Source organism: Girardinichthys multiradiatus, chromosome 9, assembly GCF_021462225.1.
Source record: "Girardinichthys multiradiatus isolate DD_20200921_A chromosome 9, DD_fGirMul_XY1, whole genome shotgun sequence".
In the NCBI taxonomy this organism is placed as follows: Eukaryota; Metazoa; Chordata; class Actinopteri; order Cyprinodontiformes; family Goodeidae; genus Girardinichthys; species Girardinichthys multiradiatus.
The window spans coordinates 5152061-5172342 of NC_061802.1; the positions used below are offsets into that span (position 1 = coordinate 5152061).

Consider the following 20282-nt stretch of genomic DNA (forward strand, 5'->3'; position numbering starts at 1 on the left):
TATCCTTTGACATGGAACAACCTTATTGTCTTAATTTATGTTTAAGAAACGTTCACCTGCATGTGTTTTTATTTTCTCTCTGGGTCCTCTTTTTTTTTTTTTTTTTATTGTTCCAATATAGAAAGGTTTACGTACCCTTGTTGTAGCTTGTCGCCACTTCAGTCCAGAAGAGTACATTGATGTGGACAAGTGCTTGACGTCTGCTCGCACAGCTCTGCAGCAGAGGGAGGAGAAGCTACAGGAAGCCTTTGCCTACATCGAAAGAGATCTGCAGCTCCTGGGAGCAACTGGGGTAGAAGACAAGTACGACAATTTTGAACATAATTCAGAATAATGTTGTTTTTTCCTTCCTACAAACAGTTCTTACGATGCACATTAATAACTCATCTAGAAGAAATGCAATCATAATTCATTATGCTTTAATATTAGAGATTCACCAATTAAAAGGCCAGAGATCCAGACCAACCAATTTAAAAAAACAATTAAAAAAATACGATTTTGTTTATTTATTTATTACGTTATCATTACATGCATTAAAACTACAAACTACCCCCTATTTGTGGTCTATTACTTTATTAGGCTTATACATTGATGCAGTTTCTTTGGGATTAATAAATAAATTAATCAGATAAAGGTTATAGACCCTTGTGTTGATGCCCTAATAGGGATGATCTTGTAATCCTTGTATTTTTTTGAAAATTCAAAACTACTATATCTGACAAATAACCAGCAGCTCACAGTTGTTTCTCTTTTATGTGGTAAAATTCTTTTAATAAAAAAAAATTATATTAGAAAACCAGAAATTGGTGTCAGCTTGGAAAGGCCTGATTAGTTCATCTCTATGTAATATAATTGTACATTACATGAAGTAATTATTTCTTTTGCATAAGTGGTTAATAATCATTTTATTTAGTGTTTTGAAAAACATAATACATTACTAGCCTGGTAACTTCAACAATCAGATGGTAATACATAGTAATAATGGTTTCTATAAGGGGTATATCTATGTATCTCTGTTCATCTCTGTCTTTCTCAGAGAGAGATATTATGATTAAATAAGAAACAATATAGACGGTAGCTTGAAGCTAGTATATCAACGCATATTAGATACAGTTTCTAGTCAGCAGAGTGGCAGAGTTCACCTCGTTGAGTCTGTATGTTAGCATCCATTCACCATCTGCTCCTAAGCCTCAGCTTCTCAGACTTTATCTCTACACGCTCTTTTTCTTCTCTACTTCGCTCCGTTTGTGTGTCTGAAATGAGCTGCTCCAGGGGCACACAGCGCCACGATCAGAGGGGCTTCTCTGTTATGAAAGTCATGACTACTATTCCCTTCAGTTTTCAGTCTAATATGAAAAATACAATCGCTGATACGAGTCGTCATTGCAGATCACAGGAGCTGTCCTTATTCACTCAGGGAACATCTTCATTGGTTGGATGCAGGCCAGCTGACAGCCTTACCTAGGTCCAGGACAGAATAATCTAATTAACTTATATTTAACTGTTCAAGACATGATCATATTTGCTTCATACTTTAGACTTAGATTTTTTTAGTTTTCCTGTTTTAAACAGTTTCTGGATTATATTCCTGCCGTAGAAAACTGACAGCAACACAAATCTAAAAATAAATAATGAAATTGTTATTGTACTATATGTACTTTTTTGTCTTATATGAAATAATTTGAATTAAATTTGAAATATATATTTCCATTAGATTGGGTTATTTTCAATATATTTATAAGATCTCAATTTATTTACAGTGCAGTAAATAAATGAGGCAATCTAATGAAAATTTAAATCAACTCTATGGTAAAATCAACTTTTTTGCTTCCTGTGATAAAGTACATCTTGAACTATTTGCTCACTGCTTGCTAACATCTGAATGGTTACCCTGCATAGCAACTCAGCTGCAGACTACAACTACTATAGTAGAGGTGGTGTCAGCCTCTGTGGGATTTTGATTTGCGAGGCAGAGAGATGAAATAAATTCATGATGTCTGCAGCACATGACCATGAAGTAAACATATTTATGAAATAATTACTAATAATTTAAATTAAAAAACATTTATATAGTTATTTATTTAAGATAAAGTGAGATTAATTTATATGATGTGTGTATCTCAAGTTTTAATACATTTTTCGCATGTATGTCAGTTTTGGAATTTTTTGTTTAGTGAATTGTGGCACCTTTGGCTTTGGTCCAAACCATTTCTATTTTAGGCTTTTGCTTGTGTGACAAATGCCATAGACCAAATCTTCCTTTAGCAGTCAAGGTTCTCCAGTAGTACCTTTTATTTTATTCACGGCCGCTCACCTCCAGCCTTGATCCTGTGTGCAGCAGTGAGGACGCGCCTGCTAGTGACGTCAGTCTAAAGGTAGTTGGAAAACAGTACACCCATTACCGTGTACCAGCCTTTAAACATTACCTATCGCACCGGTTCTAATTAGAACTTGCAGTGTTAAAAATACACAACACGTCCGACAAAAACTGGTGAGTTTGTTAGCACCATTAGAGCAGAGGACAGAGATGAGAGCTTCAGCGTTAGTCTGTAGGTGACAGTAGATTGGAGACCGAACTGAAGGTTGGCTATACTTGCAGTTTGAGGCGTGTTCCCCAGGTGACAGACCCGGTACCGTTTCTTAATATCAAAGTAATGGAGCGGCTGCCTGACCTAGAACAGAGGGACTGATTGAGGCTGCATAGTTTTCTCTCTCCAGACCACTGCAAGGAAGACTGGGAAGAAAAAATTCATGAAACATTAGGCCTAGATTTTTCTTCACAAAAATCCCTATTGTAAAAAAATATAATTGCCCATAATTTGATATTTGGAGGGCCCAGTTCTGGGCAACCCCTCCACCTTGGGCGTGGCACAACTTACCCAGTTGCCCCCCCCTTGTCAACCGCTGTGGTTGGAAGTACAGTATATCAGTTGTGGGGGGAAAATGTATGCTCTCCAAGCAATGGGGCAATCTTATTCCAAACACTGATTCCTTATGCTTCTATAAATGTCGTTTTGCTCTCCATTGCAACTAGAAGCCATTCTAGTCAATGCAGTAATTCACACTGGCTCTGTGGTGCTAAGGCATGACGGAGAGCCCTCCTCCATCATCCGTCAGAGATACTTATCGAGTGTATTTTTTAAAGGATGACGGAGCACAAACCCGTACATTTCAATGGGATTAAAATTCACGAATGTCGTAGCTGTTGTCGGATGCTTGAACCGATCCTAAACGCAGAAACACATCCAGTGTGAATTGCTGCACAATTTGTGACACACTGACCACAGTCTCTCCTTTGTGCTCCAGACTTCAAGACAAAGTTCAGGAGACAATCGAGGCTTTGCGGCTGGCAGGAATCAAAGTGTGGGTGTTGACAGGGGACAAACACGAGACAGCGGTCAGTGTCAGCTTGTCATGTGGCCACTTCCACAGAACTATGAACATCTTGGAGCTTCTGCAGCAGCGCTCCGATAACGAGTGTGCAGAGCAACTCCGCAGACTGGCCCGAAGGTGTGTGCCGTTAACTTTTTTTATTTAAACACTGTGAAGCGCCGATCGCCTTGTTCTGCTTTGTTTGTGATTTTCCTAATCATCTTTGTTCGCAGGTTAAAAGAAGACCACGTTATTCAGCACGGCTTGGTTGTAGACGGGGCTAGTCTGTCTTTAGCATTGAGGGAACATGAGAAGCTCTTTATGGAAGTGTGTAAAAACTGCTCAGCAGTGCTCTGCTGCCGTATGGCACCACTGCAGAAAGCCAAGGTAAACACCTACTAGCTTATGCTGCATGTCGCATAAGAGGAGTCTGCTGCTCATAATAAACTGATTTAGATTGAGAAATATTGATCGAACATTGAAATTATAAGTGAGCCTCACCTTCCCTACCTCTGATACTAGTTGGTGGTGTGTTTTTTTTTAAGCGCTGCTGAGGTAAATTAGTGATACTTATCTGTATTCACTTGTTCTGGGGAGAGTTGTTGCTGAGGAAAAAAGCGTGATCCAGTGAAGAGGTTTCTGATTGGAGCACATGCTAAATCCCATATTAAAAATGTGTTATTTTATGTGCAGTTGTGTGTTAATTTAATTTGCTATGTAAAGTAGAACTGTTAAAATAAATGATAAATTCAGTCTTTTCACTGAAACCTGTCAAGCTCCACAACAGGACAGCAATCCCTAACCCAGGAATTGTGCAGAATCAAAACATCTATTTTGATGCAACCTTTTTCCTTTCAGGTGGTCCGCCTACTAAAGACTTCTCCAGAAAAACCAATAACATTAGCTATTGGGGATGGAGCAAATGATGTCAGTATGATACAAGAAGCTCATGTGGGCATAGGTAAACACATGCACGTACTAAAACAATACAACCCGAGACTGTACGGAAGCTGTGTGGTGATTGGTGGTCTGAACTACGTGTTTATGCTAAAATCTGCAGGTATCATGGGAAAGGAGGGTCGTCAGGCCGTGAGAAACAGTGACTATGCAATTGCTAGGTTTAAGTTCTTGGCTAAACTACTGCTGGTCCACGGTCACTTCTACTATATTCGAGTAGCTACTCTTGTACAGTACTTTTTCTACAAGGTATGATTTGGCTCCATTAACCAACAATGTTGTCCTCTCACTAGCTTTTCCAACAACAGTTATGCTAATGGTATTGACTTTAAATCAAGAATTAGGAGCTAACATGAGTTGTGTTTAGTAATCTGTCTGTTTTCCCTCCTGTATGTATCTAAATATATTTTTTTCACTCTATCTAGAATGTGTGTTTTATTACGCCGCAGTTTTTATACCAGTTCTTCTGCTTGTTTTCACAACAAGTAAGTCCCATTTAAATATCTATTATCCTATTCTGTAGATGTGTTTTGATGCAGGTTTATCATACTTTAATAAAAATATGAATAAAAAGGAAGTATCTAGTTAATTTATTCTCATGTTTATAGTGTCTAAGCTTAAATGAGGACTTTGTTGCCCTATTAAGATGACTTAACATCCTTTAAAAGATATGTACACCTTTTTTAATTGTCTTTTATTTTGTTCAGTTTGTTGCCTTGTTGTTACTAAAGGTTTGTGTGAAGTTGAGTTGGAGCCAAAACTCTCCGCTAATAATTTGCTGTTGAAATGATCTATGCCCAATCCAGACTCTGTATGACAGCGTTTACCTGACGCTGTACAACATCTGCTTCACCTCGCTGCCCATCCTTGTGTACAGTCTGTTTGAGCAGCTGGTCCATCCCGACATCCTGCAGAGTAAACCTGGCCTGTACAGGTGAGGCGCTGTGTACACTAAGCCATGTATTATTCCCTTCTAGGAAAGAATCTTTTGTTTTTATGCACTCTGGAAGGAAAAGTAACAGAGACAAGGTCAAATAGGACCTACATGAAGTTCATTAGGACATAAAACTGTGATTCATCAAAGTTTGGAAGTGAAACACTGTGTATTTGTTCCACAGAGATATCAGCAAGAACTCTCTGCTGTCTTTCCGGACGTTCCTATACTGGACTTTGTTAGGCTTCAGTCACGCCTTTGTCTTTTTCTTTGGGTCCTACATACTGATGGGGGAGGACACAACTCTCATGGGCAACGGACAGGTCTGTCTGCCAGTCTATAGAAAAATCTATTTACTCTGTAGCTTCCTTAGAAACATTACTTTTGAGAATTGTTTTTATTAAGCTGGTAGTTCGAGCCACAGATCCTAGGTAATAAATACAGTTCAGATATTTGTGTTTGTGTGCTTTCAGTGGTACTATTATTAGAGGTAGAGATTACTGCTGCTGTTTCTAAACTGTTCCCTTGATGTTGCTGTTTTCTATCTTCCTATTTCTTCTGTTCTTTCATTCTCTCTACTCCTGCATCATTTCTTCCATCTTTCTTTCAGTTGGTAGTTTATTTCTAAACGCACTCACTTTGATTACTCTCTGTTGGTTGTCTTTCCCTCCATCTTTTGTTGATTATGCTTTTTCCTTCTGCCTTCATGCTGTGCATGTCTTCAGATGTTGCGAGCTAACAGGCAGCTGGTAAGAGTCTGCTCTACAGTTGAATGCATGTCCTTGGGAGGTTAATAGGAGGACTCGTGAGGATTCATCAACATCTTGTCTATTTAAAATGTTAATAATTCTCTCTAAAATGGACTTAATGGGATTTCTATGCTAAGTAGCTAAATTTCTTACAAATAACAATTCTTACATTATTTCCACAAACCTCACTTTATTTACCTAAGATTTGTGTGACAGACCAACACAAAGTAGTGGAAGGAAATTTACACATGGTTTTTCATTTTTTTTTACTATGGGTAAAAAAGGGTTTGCAGATCTTTTGGAATATATCTTTACCAGCTTTGTACATCTACAGACTGAAACTTTTGCCCATTCTTCTTTACAAAATCGCCAGGCTTGGTCAGATTGGATGAAGAGAATCTGTAAACATTACTTTTAAAGTCAGTTAGTCAGTCATCTTCATACCGCTTCTTCCACAGTGTTGGTCGCGGGGGAGCTGGTGCCTATCTCCAGTAGTCTAGGGGCGAGAGTCGGGGTACACCCTGGACAGGTCGCCAGGGCAACACAGACATACACAGGACAAACAACCTGCACACACTTATTTACGCCTAAGGGCAATTTAGAGAGACCAATTAACCTAACAGGCATGTCTTTGGACTGTGGGAGGAAGCCGGAGTATCTGGTGAGAACCCACGCATGCACGGGGAGAACATGCAAACTCCATGCAGAAAGACCCCCGGCCGGGAATTGAACCCAGGACCTTCTTGCTGCAAGGCAACAGTGCTACCAACTGCAGTCCACTTTTTAAGTCTTATCACAAATTCTCAGTTGGATTAAACACAAGAAATTGGACCAATTATACATGTATTTGGGTCTAAACCATTTCACTGTAGCTCTGGATGCATGTAAAATGTGATTGCCCTATCGGCAGGTTAACCTCCATTCAGATTATGAACTGAACAGAGGGAAACCATGTATCATTTTCTTTTAACTTGACAATTATGTCATACCTTGTGTTGGTCTTTTACATAAAGTCCCTTTAACATACATTTTAGTTTGTGTTTGTAAAGTAACAAATTGGAAAAAGGTGGTGTGAGTAGCTTAATGTATTAATGATGAGCTACAAGAAAATAGTTCAATTTAATGCACAAGTTGCTTTTTAAGAAATATGTTTTAAATAACAGTGAGCCATAACCTTTAAAAAAATAATTTTGGAAAAACTCCTTTTCTAGAAGTCAGAGTTTCATTGGCTGTTTTATTCTACTTGCTATTGAGCTTCAGTGTTCAGATTCCAGCAGGTTGTCGGCACATTGTGCTTCCCACAGCTCTGGCACAGAAACTATAAGTGGAGCTCGCATAGGAAGACAGAATGAAGCTACAAACACAAAGCAGCAGACAACTTTTTACACCGGGGCTGCTGCCTTTAAGAAGATTCCTCTTCCCTCCAAATATAACCATGGATCCGCTTACATTTTCCTCCCTGTCGCTACACCACACTTCTTTGATTTTTCTAAAACAGTACTTTAAGTTAAAGCAACTGCACCTGACATATTTGCCATCCATGATCTAATTAAATAAGTGGTTAAAATAAGCTGGATATTCTACCACTAACCAAGACTGTGCATGTAAACCAAGCTTCTGTTGCTTTTTGATCATAAAGTCTGATCAGCTGATGATGAAGCTGCTGATGAAGATGAGGCTAATATTGCAATATGTCTGTTATTATAGATGTTTGGGAACTGGACGTTTGGAACCCTCGTCTTTACTGTTATGGTCATCACTGTCACTTTGAAGGTAAATGACTCTCAACAAAGCAATTAAATATTTACAGTATTAGTGTCGATGTTTTTAGCACTAATTTCCAAGGTGTTTGGCTCAAAGTACGAGTTTAAGGGCGTTTTTTTTTTTTTTCTCACCTTTGGTTTTAGTTTGGTCTGAATCAGTTGACGAGTTGGCTAACTTGTAACTTCTTCTAATGGTTTGGTTTCTTTTAAACTAAAATTTTCAAGCAAATAAAAACCTGTTGCTACAAACCAACACAACAACGTTCAGTCAGTTCATGGGTCAGATGTGTCGGAGGCGGGAGAACTAAATGTAAATTAAGATAGCAGATGCTTTCTTAATTTACTGCAGAGTATTATTTAAGCAAAATTATCTAAGAAATAAACTGGATGAATTTTGAGAAGACGTGTTGAAAGTTCCATCTGGCTTTATGCTTTACGAAAAAGGCATGCCCGCATCCCACAATGCAATGCATACCTGAAAGGAAGGTGTTTTGGCTCAAGCTTGGACCAGAGTTTGTTTTAAAGTGACTAAACACCACAGGTGTGAAAACAACCTAAGTGAGGAAAACGCAACACCTAACCATTACAGTCTCCGTTAGCTAAAACCTTAGTAACATGGTTTGGTCTGTAGCGACAGACTGGTCATTTGAAATGAAGGATGTTGAGAGGAGGATGATGTCAGTGGCCATTAACTGCAGAGGATAATTTGTAATAGGTTGTTGGGGGGCAAGGTCTCATTTATAGCACAGAAGCAGCTTGCTGGAGGTTATTGGTGACCCGGCTGTTCCTGCATCAATCTTTTAACTTGACTTTTATTTTTCCCAACATTGCAGCTTGCATTAGAGACTCAGTTTTGGACCTGGATGAACCATTTTGTTACGTGGGGCTCAATCGCTTTCTATTTCATCTTCTCTCTCTTTTACGGAGGCATTATCTGGTGAGAACATTTATCATTCTGTTTTGCAATTTTCTGCCCTTTTTATGCTGATCAAGCGTCAGTGAAAAGTGGTTTAGAAAAAAATCTGACAAAAGTGTTTTAAAATTTTTTTTAAAGTAATCAGTGAACCGGTACATTTTGCTTACTTTGAAAAATCTTTGGGTTTTCTTTTGTACAAGTATCACTGAAGCAGAGTTATCTACCACCCTGTTGAACCCATCAAATCCATTTTCACCACTTGAGCCTGTCTGGCCAAATCACAGACGTCTGGGAGCCATCCTGACAATATTGGGCCATTATTGATGGGGTCCCTCTGACATCTGCATTGGTTGTTATACTCTGCTGTTAGGGAATAATAACATTAACGAAGTGCACAACTCTAACTGATGGCAGGACCTTAAAGGTCTGGCATTAAAAAGTTTCTCTTTTTCTTCACTTCACAACTGTGTTGTTTGAACTCCCTGCAGGCCGTTCCTGCACACCCAGGACATGTACTTCGTCTTTGTCCAACTGCTGTCCAGCGGTTCAGCCTGGTTCGCCATCATAATTATCATTATCACCTGCCTCTTTCCTGATGTGGTGAAGAAGGTCTTCTACAGACATCTGTGTCCCACCAGCACACAGAAGAGTCAGGTAATTATGGGAGGGGCTAAAGCGCCAACAACTAAATATTTAAAAATGCTGTTTTTTTTTTGTTTTTTTTTAATGTCGTGTGCATTTTGTTGGGTTATAAATTGGTAAATCAGCAGCAACTATCAAATATTTTGCGGTTACTCACAAAATAAAGTTGCGAATGAAAAACATTTTACAGTCAGATGTTTTAATAAATGGTTTGCAGCAACAGGCTCAAACTAAATCTCATTAAATATCATTGAAATTTCCCCACAAAGAAAAAAAAACACTTTGCAGGCATTAAACGGTCTTCTATTGGCAGTGTTAGATATATACGTTAACATATAATATACACTACTCACAAAAAGTCAGGTTGAAACTTATGGAAAATGTTAAAAGTTCCCATTACAGTGATACTATAGCATGAAGGTAGGGCAATTAAGTGGAAGAATGCGATGGAGATTTCCTTCTCTCAAACAATCTATGGAAACAGAAGCCAACAACACGGATGGTTATATCACAAGAAAAATGTCTCGGGAACGTATCTCGTGCCCTTCAGCATCAATTACAGCTTGACAACAACGTCTCCTGCTGTTCACGTGTTGACTTATTGTCTGCTGAGGAATAGCATCCCTCTCTTCTTGAAGAGGTCATAGAAGTTCTGTGGTACAGAGTTACGAGCCTCTAGACGGAGACTCAGCTGATTCTATTGGTTTTCTATGGGATTCTGGTCTGGAGAAAGTGCAGAACACTCTATTGGAGATACCCGAGTCTCCAGCAGCCGTTCCCTAATGATGCGACCTTGACGACCTGGAGCATTGTCATCCACGAAGAGGAAATTAGGCCTGTGTTGTTCATGTAGGGGAACAATGACTAGATTAAAAATGTTACTCAGGTATATTGGGCTTGTTGCTGTACCATTCTTAAAGTGTTGGGCCGTTCTGCTCTGTGACCCACTGATCCCTCATCCAGTGTAAATGATCCCTGACCCATGCAAGAAGATGATGCCTGTGCCTGGTGGTGTGGTCAGGTACCCTTGCAGGTCTTCTAGCACGCAGACCACGCGGATGTAAACGGTTTTTAATGACCTGATGTGAGACTTGGTCGCCTGTCACCTCTTTAAATGTGTGTACAGTGGAATGTTGATAAATTGTTAGTTGTCATCTTGGTCTCATGATGTCAAAATGTGAACAGCAGGATGAGGAGGACTGTTGAAATATTAATTCTGATAGAACCAGGAAATGTATGGGTCGATTCATGGATCAAACACATGTTGTGAATTTTGCTGTTAAGCTGCTTTTTAGAGAACAGACATTTGTGCAAAAAGTACTGAAACTTTGAACAGTCAGACATGTGCATTCAAAGGTTTTAGGAACATCACATTAGGTTCACCTGTAAAGATCATAATGCACTTTAGGGTCATCTTAAAATGTCACCAGAAAGCAGAGTAACCCTAACTTTTTGTGAGCAGTCTATATTCCTACGTGTAGTATAAAATTAAAAACTATAATTTCCGATTTATGGGACAAGCCTGGAAGTAAGAAGTAAACCATGTGACGGAAACCCAATACCTAGACTGCCAGGAAAGTGATCTGTGGTTTGTTTAAGTTTTTGCCGTCACGGTCATGCGTAACCTGCTTCTGTTCATGTTTGCTCCACATGACTTCCCTCTGATCGTAAGGAAAGCCCACAGTGTCACCTCTGCTCTTACTTGATCAATTTGACCATCTGGAGATGATTTATGTCTTAGTTCTTACTTTGATTCTTAGCTTGTTTCTCAGGAAGAAAATGAACCAACCTTTCCAGTCCTGTGTGCTCTTTGTAGTTTCTGTTTCAGTCTCCATCCTGTTTGTTTTCAGTGAGTGTGAACATAGGTGCGAGTTGTGTGTTTTTAAAAGGGTCAGTGTGTGAGAGAAAGAGCTTGATTTCTAACCTCTCTGTGTCTGTGTGTTCTTCATCTCACCCTTTGTTTGTGCTCTCCTGGTGTAGATGTATTCCAACCGAGTGGTCATAGGTGATGACTTCATCGCTCTGCAGCCTTTGTCCAGAGCAAAGAGCCAGCTGGGCAAAATTAGGTAGATTTGAGAGCCGTTAAGCTGTGGACTTCATACATTTCAAATAAATTCATTCATGGACTTAAAAACAACTACAGGAGCACTTCATGCAAATGCAATATTTCTATTATTAAAGATGTTATTTAAATGATTGACTGCATCTTGTTTAGTTAAAATAAATTTGTATTATTATTATTAGAAATGAAACACTAATTAGATATTTAAGCAAAGCTTTTAATTCTTATAAGACTTAAAACCCTGAGTCGGATGATTGGAGCTTTAATTGGTACCTTTCAGTGGCTGTTTCAGAGTGACGAAAAATGCCTTTCTTTCTATTTTTATCTGAAAATAAGCATGCTAACTTTGCTTTTAGTATTTTAGTAATTAGTTGACTTTAGAAAATCGTAATTAATCTAAAAGATATCATTTTACATTGTCATTTATTTCAGAAAGAAACGTTGCTTTGCAGAATAAGTGCTCCTATACATGTTCATTCATTAGTGTCAGCATCCCTCGTCCTCGAGCGTTTTCTATACCAGCTGTGCTTCAGAGTTTCGTGCTGTGTTGGAAAAGTTATTGTGTCTGTGACAGCATGCTCTCAACAAGCCAATCAGCATTCTCTGTAGCTGGGGTCAGGAAAATATCAATGAGGTTGAGGTCATGCAGAAGAATGAGAGTTTTAGCTTTTGCATGCATTGCACCCTGGAAAAAAGGCTGACACAAATGTGTCTTGAGACTTTCTCCCCACAGCATGGTCCTGTCATGGCTCAACCCACCCACTGCATGAGCAAATGCATGTGAGAATGAGTGGATGAATTAGTTTTTGTTTCTATGGAAACCCCAACTGACTTTACCGTAAATTGATTCTAGTCTCCTGAAACTATGAAAATGTGGGCCTCATTTGGGTTCATGGTACTTAAACCCTGAACTGTAACTTTGGTTCCCTACATTAGGATGTGCTTTGTGATCTGACCTCCCACCTGGCATGCCTCTCAGTTTTAACAGTGAGACATGAAGCACACATGGCAATCTTTGCGTTGGTGCATCCTCTTCATGTTTGTTCAGCCACTAGTCTCCGGACTGATTTCTGGTTCTGAGATGGCCTCTTTACCTCAGAGTAGTCCACCCGCATGGTTTGGCCAGAACCACACGTCTGAGCTGATTGGTCACTCAAGCTGCATGAGCAACTTTGTTTGGGTTGACCTAAAAAGCAGCATGAAACTACTTTTAGAATGACAGATTGCTGTTATTGTGGGTATCTTTAGAACAATGGCATAAATATTGCACCGTCTTGCAGGCTAACAGAGAAATGCCCAGAGTAGCATGAGCTCTTGTTGAAGAAAGTGTATTTTTACATTTTTTTATAGAAATATATTTGATTAATTAAGAGGCTACTGTGCATGTCTTTGCACTATGATTCAGCTTTTTCTCTTACTTTAGAAGATAAAAGTGACAACATAACCTAGAAGGCCCTCATGGGCTGTCGTAGCTCTGACGAATTCGGCAGCAGGTTAATTGGCTCAGATCCTCATAGGTTTTGCTGTATCCCCTCTTCTCATGAGAAATCTGTCATGCCTAAAGCTTCATTCGGCTCATCGGTTGCTTAATTTTCTAGCTACCTCTAAGTCTACATAACCTACAGCCAGTCTGCTCAAATAAGCTTACCTGCTTTGTGAAATAAACTGCTCCCTATTCAGTTGCTGTGTTTGCAGGGGTCAGTTGCAAAGAGCTTCAAGACCCAAATTTCTTTTCCTGATTAGTTGGCCACCTAAACTGCTGCCCAGACTGATGAACAGTTTTGCTGCTTATTGAATAATTTGTTAGTTGCTTAATAGGCAGCAAAGAAGATGTATCCACTGTATTCAGTTATTTAGTCTTTTATTGAATCTTAAAACTACAAATATCAGTTTATTGCAAGATATCTTCTGTTCCAAGACATTTTAACACAGTGAACTGATTCTAAAGGGTTTAAAAAGCAATCAAGGTACGGTGGATATCACCTAATTGGTCAGTTTGTCTTAGTAAATAAAGATTGTACAGAGGACTAAATGACGAACATGGATATTTTGTTTGCAGTTTGGTTACGTTGGTATGTGTCTCTGGCCTGCATGCAGTCTACCCGGTTGACTGACAGGTAAGCCAGCGGGGTTGACTGTAAGCATCTTGTGTCCTTCAGATGGAGCAGGGTGAGGGTTCAGTCGGCCCAGAATATGACCCTGTTAAAGCCCAGCGGAGCCCAGGGGAGGACAATTGGCACCTGCTAGCTGCTTATCCTCCCCCTGCTGCCCCCGGCCCAGACCCATGCTCCCCTAGGTAGTACCCTAATTTGTATTGCACTCTCCCATTGTCCCCATTGTACTGTTACTGCCCTGTTTTGAACTGAGGTCCAACCAACTCAGTGCACTACCTCACAGCTGCAGTAATCTGCACAGGCCCAAGTGTTTGCTTATAGCCTGCGCCTCGATCATTCTCCCATGGCTTTGTATCGCAGTTAGTCCCGCACTGCTATATTTAATTTTTTTTCATTGTTGTGTAGAAATGTCTGTCTGATGGTCTGTGTCTGTTTGTGTATGAATAGTTGCATTCTGTTGTAATTACTCATGATTAACACCACCCTTCCCTTCCCCTCTATGAATGATCTCATGCTCCTAAGCCCAGCTGTGGCTGACACTGCCCACACATGCCCCACCATGATTGTACTCGACTTTCCCTAACCTGGTCTCAATTCACCCCTCACTGTTATCGATCAGGTATGGGTTTAAGACAGAGAGAATGCTGTTGGCATGCCAGCTTCGTTGTCTTGGTTGTGTTCTCATTCAGCCATCTGAAACTGCCAGACCCATTGAAATATCATCATTTGCTTGCAGTTTGTTTGTTCCTTATAACATCCCTTTATGATTTAACTTTGAGGGCATTTTGTTTCTTAGAATATTTGTCTTTTTTTCATAGTTCAGAGTAGGGCTGGGCGATACAGCCAGAAAAAGAACACGATTGGCATTTATTGTGATACATGATTTTGTAATGTTCCACTAGAATTTAACATGTATTGCGGCATCTTTTGCTTCATCTCAGTTGTTTGGAGGGAATATAAATCAAATGAGTGAGCCTTGTAATAACCTTGTTATATGCATGACAAAAGGAACGTGCCACTATAGAGGCTAGCCATATATCTCCCCCTAAAGGCTCTTGATTTTTAGAGAATAATTCATATGGATTTTGATATGTTTGTGTTTTGTTGCCAAGAGCAGGCAAAAGTTTGGTTTGATGCCAACAGTAGCTGCTTTTCCATTACAAATATGCACCAATAGTCTGCTAATGTCGGAAAAACAAAAAGGCAATTTCACAGTTGCGATGTTTCCATTAAATAACAAATGCTATTGCAACTTTAGCAAATACAGTTTTGCTCTACAGTTTAACCCAAAAATTGCCCACTACACACACACACCACACACCACTCCTTTTTCTTTCTCTCTCTAATCCTAGCTTTACCTCCTCCTACATCACACACTGTCTCTGGGGTGCTGACTCAGATCAGAGGAACCATCTGATCCCAGGTGTTACTGGGCAGCAGCTCTTTTTAGATATATTTACCCATGCATCACTAGCACTGATAAATCTGATTAGTTACAAAATCTGTTTCGTACAGAACATGGAGTTATGTCCAATATGGGCCTGTAGCTCCTCCTGTTGCCTGTTAATCTGATCAGCCGACCTTGTTTCATGGGAAATTGATTCTGAAGGATGTGGGTTAGATGCTGAGGGATCCATTACAAATATAACTGCCTAACATAAAAATGTTTACAGTTTTAGAGGATCTCCACTATAATCTATCTACAGGTACATCTCTGTCAATTAGAATGTCATTGAAAACTTTCTTTATTACAGTAGTTCAGCTCAGAGAGTACAACTCCTTTATTAAGTTCATTAATTACACACACACACACACACACACATATATATACATTGATATTTCTGACATTCATATCTGTTTATCTTGATGACTACAGCATACAGTTAATTAGAACCATATATTCAGTTATTTTGAAGTTAAAGACTAACATATTCATCAATACAGAAATGTAGGCCTTCTGAAAGCGGTGTCCCTGTGATGTGCATTGCATGCACTGAATACCTGATCAGGTATTTTCTTACATAAATTACTGCATCTATGCAGCTTTCCTTGGAGGTAGTTAGCCTATGTGGTTCTGCTGAGGTGTTGAAAAGCCCGGGTTGCTTTAATATTGCCAGTCAGCTTGTCTGCATTGTTGGCTCCGATGTCTCTCATCTTCCTCTTGACAATTACCCCTATTGATTCTTCACTGGGTTTAGGTCAGGCCAGTTCCATGGCCAGTAAAGCACAGTGAGACCATTGTAATTTAAGCAGGTACACTGTAGGTACTTCTGGCAGTGCCTGACTCCAAATGAAATAAACAAATTCTATTAATCTGAAAAGATGACTTCTGAGCAGCAGTGCGTTCCATCTCTCGTTAGCCCAGGTGAGATGCTTCAGACCATCATGGTTCAGGAGGGGCTTAACTTTAGAGTTTGACAGGTGGAGCCCATGTCATGGATACATCTGGAAGTTGTGGCTTTTGAAGCACCGACTTCAGCTGCGGTCCACACCTTGTGAACCTCTTAAAACTCTTGAATGGGCTTAGCTTCACAATTGTTTGGAGGCTGCTATTATCCCTGTTGCTTGTACAACATTTTTATCGCACTTCTTCCCTTCACTCAACTTTCCAACAATATGCTAGTATAAAGCACACTGTAAACACCCAGCTTCTTCAGCAATGACCTTTTGCGGCTTTCTCTACTCGTGGAGACAACTACAACTGTCAGGTCAGCAGTCTTCCCCATGGTGGTTTTGGCCACATCTGGACACTATTAGCTGGAATCCATAGTCGTTAAGGTTAGCAGAAATAAACGCTTGAAATGTGTCACTCTCTGTGTAATAAATCTACATATGAGTTTCTCTTTTTGAAATTAATTACTCAAATCCACTTTTGAATGGATATTGTCATTCATTGAGATGCAGCTGTGTAGTATAAGAAACGGAAACATCTGTTTTCTCCAACATTGGAGAAATCATTAAGGTTAATATTATAGAAACGTTTGTTAAATTTATCCATTCTTCATTCTTAATGTGTGGTATTCTAAACAATTTATTCATTGACTTATCAACGATTTGACGTTATTGAATAATAAAGAGTTGCTGAAAGAGGGTCACTAAAAATCCTATTAAATAATCTCTCAATGATTTTTGATGCAACACTTTGATCGTTAAGGTTTTTTGTTTTTTGGGATGTGTTTGTTTTCCAGGTGTAACAGTTTGTTCATGTATTCTGGTCCCCTTTGTTGCATGTTGATGTGTGTATTCCCTGTAATTCATCGTCATTGAGACAGCATGCAGTTTATCATCTCCTATTGACCAGTGATGGGATGATAAGGCCGTCCAACTGAATCTATTTGTTTGAATTTCTGTTCTTTTCTTGTTTTTTTAATCCACCTTCTGCTACATTTTCCTCTGATCGTTTTACTGATATTTTACTAACCCATGCTTCTGATTTTTCACATATCTACTCTAATAACAATCTCTTGCTTTTTCTACCCTCACACCATCTTTGTTCTCCTCTAGTCTCTATCAGCCCCCCAGGCGCAGGCCCTCAGCTGTGTGGAGTCCCTGTGCTGCTACCAGCATGGGCAAAGCGGCTGTTCCCGCCTGGCCTGCCTCCTGGAGCAAATGATGGGACAATGCAAGGCCAGCGTCAACAATTGCCACACATCCAGCCGCAGCAACAGGTGGGGAGGACTGCAACATCGACAAGAAACTATAATAATAAAACCAGATGAACCCTTACCATCTTTTGATTTGGGGCTGCAATTCTGAATGTTTTAGCCTGTGATTCGACTGCAAGTCTCTTCCTGCTCAGGTTTGTAGCAGGTAAAACACAGAGCTGTGTGGAAGCAGAGTTTCAGATGGTTTTAGAGGCTGGTTTTAGGGTGTATAATAACACCCAAAAGAGTTGGAGGCTGAAGATGAGTGGATCAATCCACTTCTGTACTTCTTCTATTATGAGCTTTTTATTTCCAGGGTGTTAAGGCATGATTAACCACACACAGATCTGCTTAGCCTCATCCAAATGGAGTGTGCAGTCAGAAAGGCATTGAAACCAAATATTTCTGGTTACCTCTTAGAGTACGATGGTTGTGTTGTCAACGTGGTGTGGGACAGTTGGTGTTTTGTCTGCTGAACCTGGGAGAATTTGGGTTACAGTATTTTTATGAAGTGCAGTTCACTGTTTCTCTGATGTTACATGTTCAGCTGCGCCCTGTCTTGTCTGTAAAACCCATACCTGCTGCAAATGTATTCGCCATATCTCTGTCCTTACCATGTGCTATGATCTGTTGTGTTGTCTGTCCTGATTGTCTCCCGTTCTTCTATAATTCTTCCTTAAAATCAAGGTTTGATGTCCAGATGGGGAGTGGGTTTTGTAGGGAAAATTCTGTAGTTTGTTATGCACTTTAACAGACAACATTACTACTTCATTAAAATAGCTGGTTGGTTTTGGCCAACGCTGTATCCGTAGCAGAACCTCTTTTTGCAATGATTCCAGATAATGGTTGGCAGGTATAGTCATAAATTATCCAATATTAAATGCTTACTGACACATATACACATTCAATATTTAGCTACAAAAAAGCAGTAGGAAGTAGACTCTTTTTATTGTTATTTCACACAGCTTTACTGGGCACCATAGCATTTTGGAGCCCTAAATGATACTTAGGAATGACCCTCATTATCCAGTAGTAACATAGCATGATGCCCATTCACTGCAGTAATGTAGCTTTGAGTTGGGGCGGATCCCTCAGTGCTGCAGGTCCAGTTGATTTATATAAAGAATAATAAATGTTTGAAGTGTTACTCTGAAAGATTTTTGCTGGGTCTTACTGTAAGCTGAGTTCACAGTTAGCAGGTCTGCCCACTTTGCACTTTCTGTTATCGTGTCTTTACCTGAGTCCCAGTGACTCCGTGGGGTCATTGATTAGATGACATGATCAGCCCTTTCTGCTGAGCTGTCGATACTTCTCAAAATGTCTCAGGACACCAGTTATTGATTAGATCAATAATGAAGATTTTACATTCTTGTCTTTTGTTGCCAAATTAGTTGTTCTGTTTAAGAATGTGTACATTTGTAAAGGGAAAGAGCTTGCAGTGAAAATGAGGAGTGCAGTCTTTCCTTCATGGCCTCCGAACTCGGGATGCATGAAACTGTTGACCGGAAGGTCAGTTTTATAGCCCAATTGGTCAGAAAATCAAAAATACAGCAACGTTTTTTAGTGAAAACGTAAAAGTCTTGTTGCGATTCTACTGTTCTTCTACATGACAACTGAGCAGTTTCTCTCAAAGCAGCACAATTTGAAAACCAGTTCCAAAGTGTAAAAGTTTAAAAAAGGTCCTGTCCCTGTGTGGTAAAGCCCTGACTCATGTGCAGTATGAATTAAATCAGCAGATATTAATGCACACGTGGGACATAAAGGCTGCCAACCAGTACTACGGGTGCTGTATGTACAAAGATTGTAATTAAATTGTCAAGTAGATGAGAAACAAATCTCATTTTCAGTGGATTATTGTCGTGTAAACGGCCTCATTTTACTGAAGCACCCTCCTCATTCAGGCTGTGAGAGAGAGCAGAACATAAAGTAGATAACAGGAAGGCTCGACTGAGTACAGAAAAGATACAAAGTTAAGGCAAGAATCTACATTCTTAAGGAAGTACACTCAAAAACTACGGTTTCAGTAATGTTAGCCGAGTACAAGACGTTAAAGACGGTTTATTCATTATTTGATTTGTTTTAAAATATCTGTCAAACCCTGTTCTAGTGTCTGTGCTCTTACACAGCAGTGTGACATTGACTGCTCACAGCAGGAGGGTGAAAAAAGTATTTTGAATGCTGCTTTTGTTGCAGTTTTTTTAAGAACCGTTTTATTCAGAAAAAATAATAAAAGCCCTACAAAAACTGAAGACCAGAGATTGACCACTTTATTCTGATTGGTGCGTCTCTACTCCTGAAGACTCTCTGTAGGAGGACTATGTTACAGCACACGTATATTCACAATATTTTAAGTTGAACATCGTTGGTCGTTATAAATTCAAAATGGGCTAAATGTTTCCCTATTTGTGCTTATAATTATTTCTCACATGTAACTGTGAGGGTGTCAGGGTCAGTTCAAATAAGCACAGGCCTTCAGGGTGGGATTTTCCCATTAAATGATGGTTCAATTTAGATGAATTGCCTCCTGTGGGCATGATTGATTTGTTTTCTGACCTTGGCACGAAGCAACTAATTGGTTTCCTCCAAGTGACAAATAACAACCAATTTGTACCCTCCCACTGGATTTAAGAAAAAACGGCAGATGTAACATAAAATGCAGCGCTAGGCTTTTTACTATAAATGGAAATACTGTAATCAGTAAATAGAACTGGGGACGAATCTGCGGTTATTTTATCCCTCTGCATCTCTTAGTCTCTCCTCACTCAACTCCATACACTGTCTGCAAACCAAAAACCTTCCTTCAGCTACTGTCATCTTTGCAGTTTGAGGAAAAGCAATGGATCACTTCAAGGACCTGAACTAGTAGCGCGAATCCACCCACATTTGGCCTTAATGCTAGGATACTGCCATCGGAGAGAAGAGGGTGCGCACCCACTCCTGTATTCTATGCGTCACAACCGAACAGACCGTGTAGCAAGAATATTTACAACTTAGATTATACAAAAAGTATTTATTCAATATTTATTGCAAGCCCAGTTGTAGTTGACTGCTTGCCTTTGCCTGCTGCAGTGTTGAATGCCTGCCTCAGCTGAATCATAGCTGGCATGCACGGATGTCAAGTTAATAGCC

General features: G+C 39.7%; 1 protein-coding gene across 1 annotated transcript in view; it reads left to right on the plus strand.

Moving 5' to 3' along the window:
- The window catches only part of atp11b (ATPase phospholipid transporting 11B (putative)), a 49284-nt gene that overhangs the window by 25032 nt on the left and 3970 nt on the right, over window positions 1–20282 (plus strand). Inside the window, exons 18-29 of the mRNA XM_047374230.1 lie at window positions 122–303; window positions 3307–3510; window positions 3606–3759; window positions 4231–4333; window positions 4433–4578; window positions 4755–4814; window positions 5136–5263; window positions 5448–5586; window positions 7720–7785; window positions 8609–8712; window positions 9180–9345; window positions 17014–17177. Coding sequence (XP_047230186.1) covers window positions 122–303; window positions 3307–3510; window positions 3606–3759; window positions 4231–4333; window positions 4433–4578; window positions 4755–4814; window positions 5136–5263; window positions 5448–5586; window positions 7720–7785; window positions 8609–8712; window positions 9180–9345; window positions 17014–17177 — 1616 coding nt within the window. The remainder of the gene's footprint in view (window positions 1–121; window positions 304–3306; window positions 3511–3605; window positions 3760–4230; window positions 4334–4432; window positions 4579–4754; window positions 4815–5135; window positions 5264–5447; window positions 5587–7719; window positions 7786–8608; window positions 8713–9179; window positions 9346–17013; window positions 17178–20282) is intronic.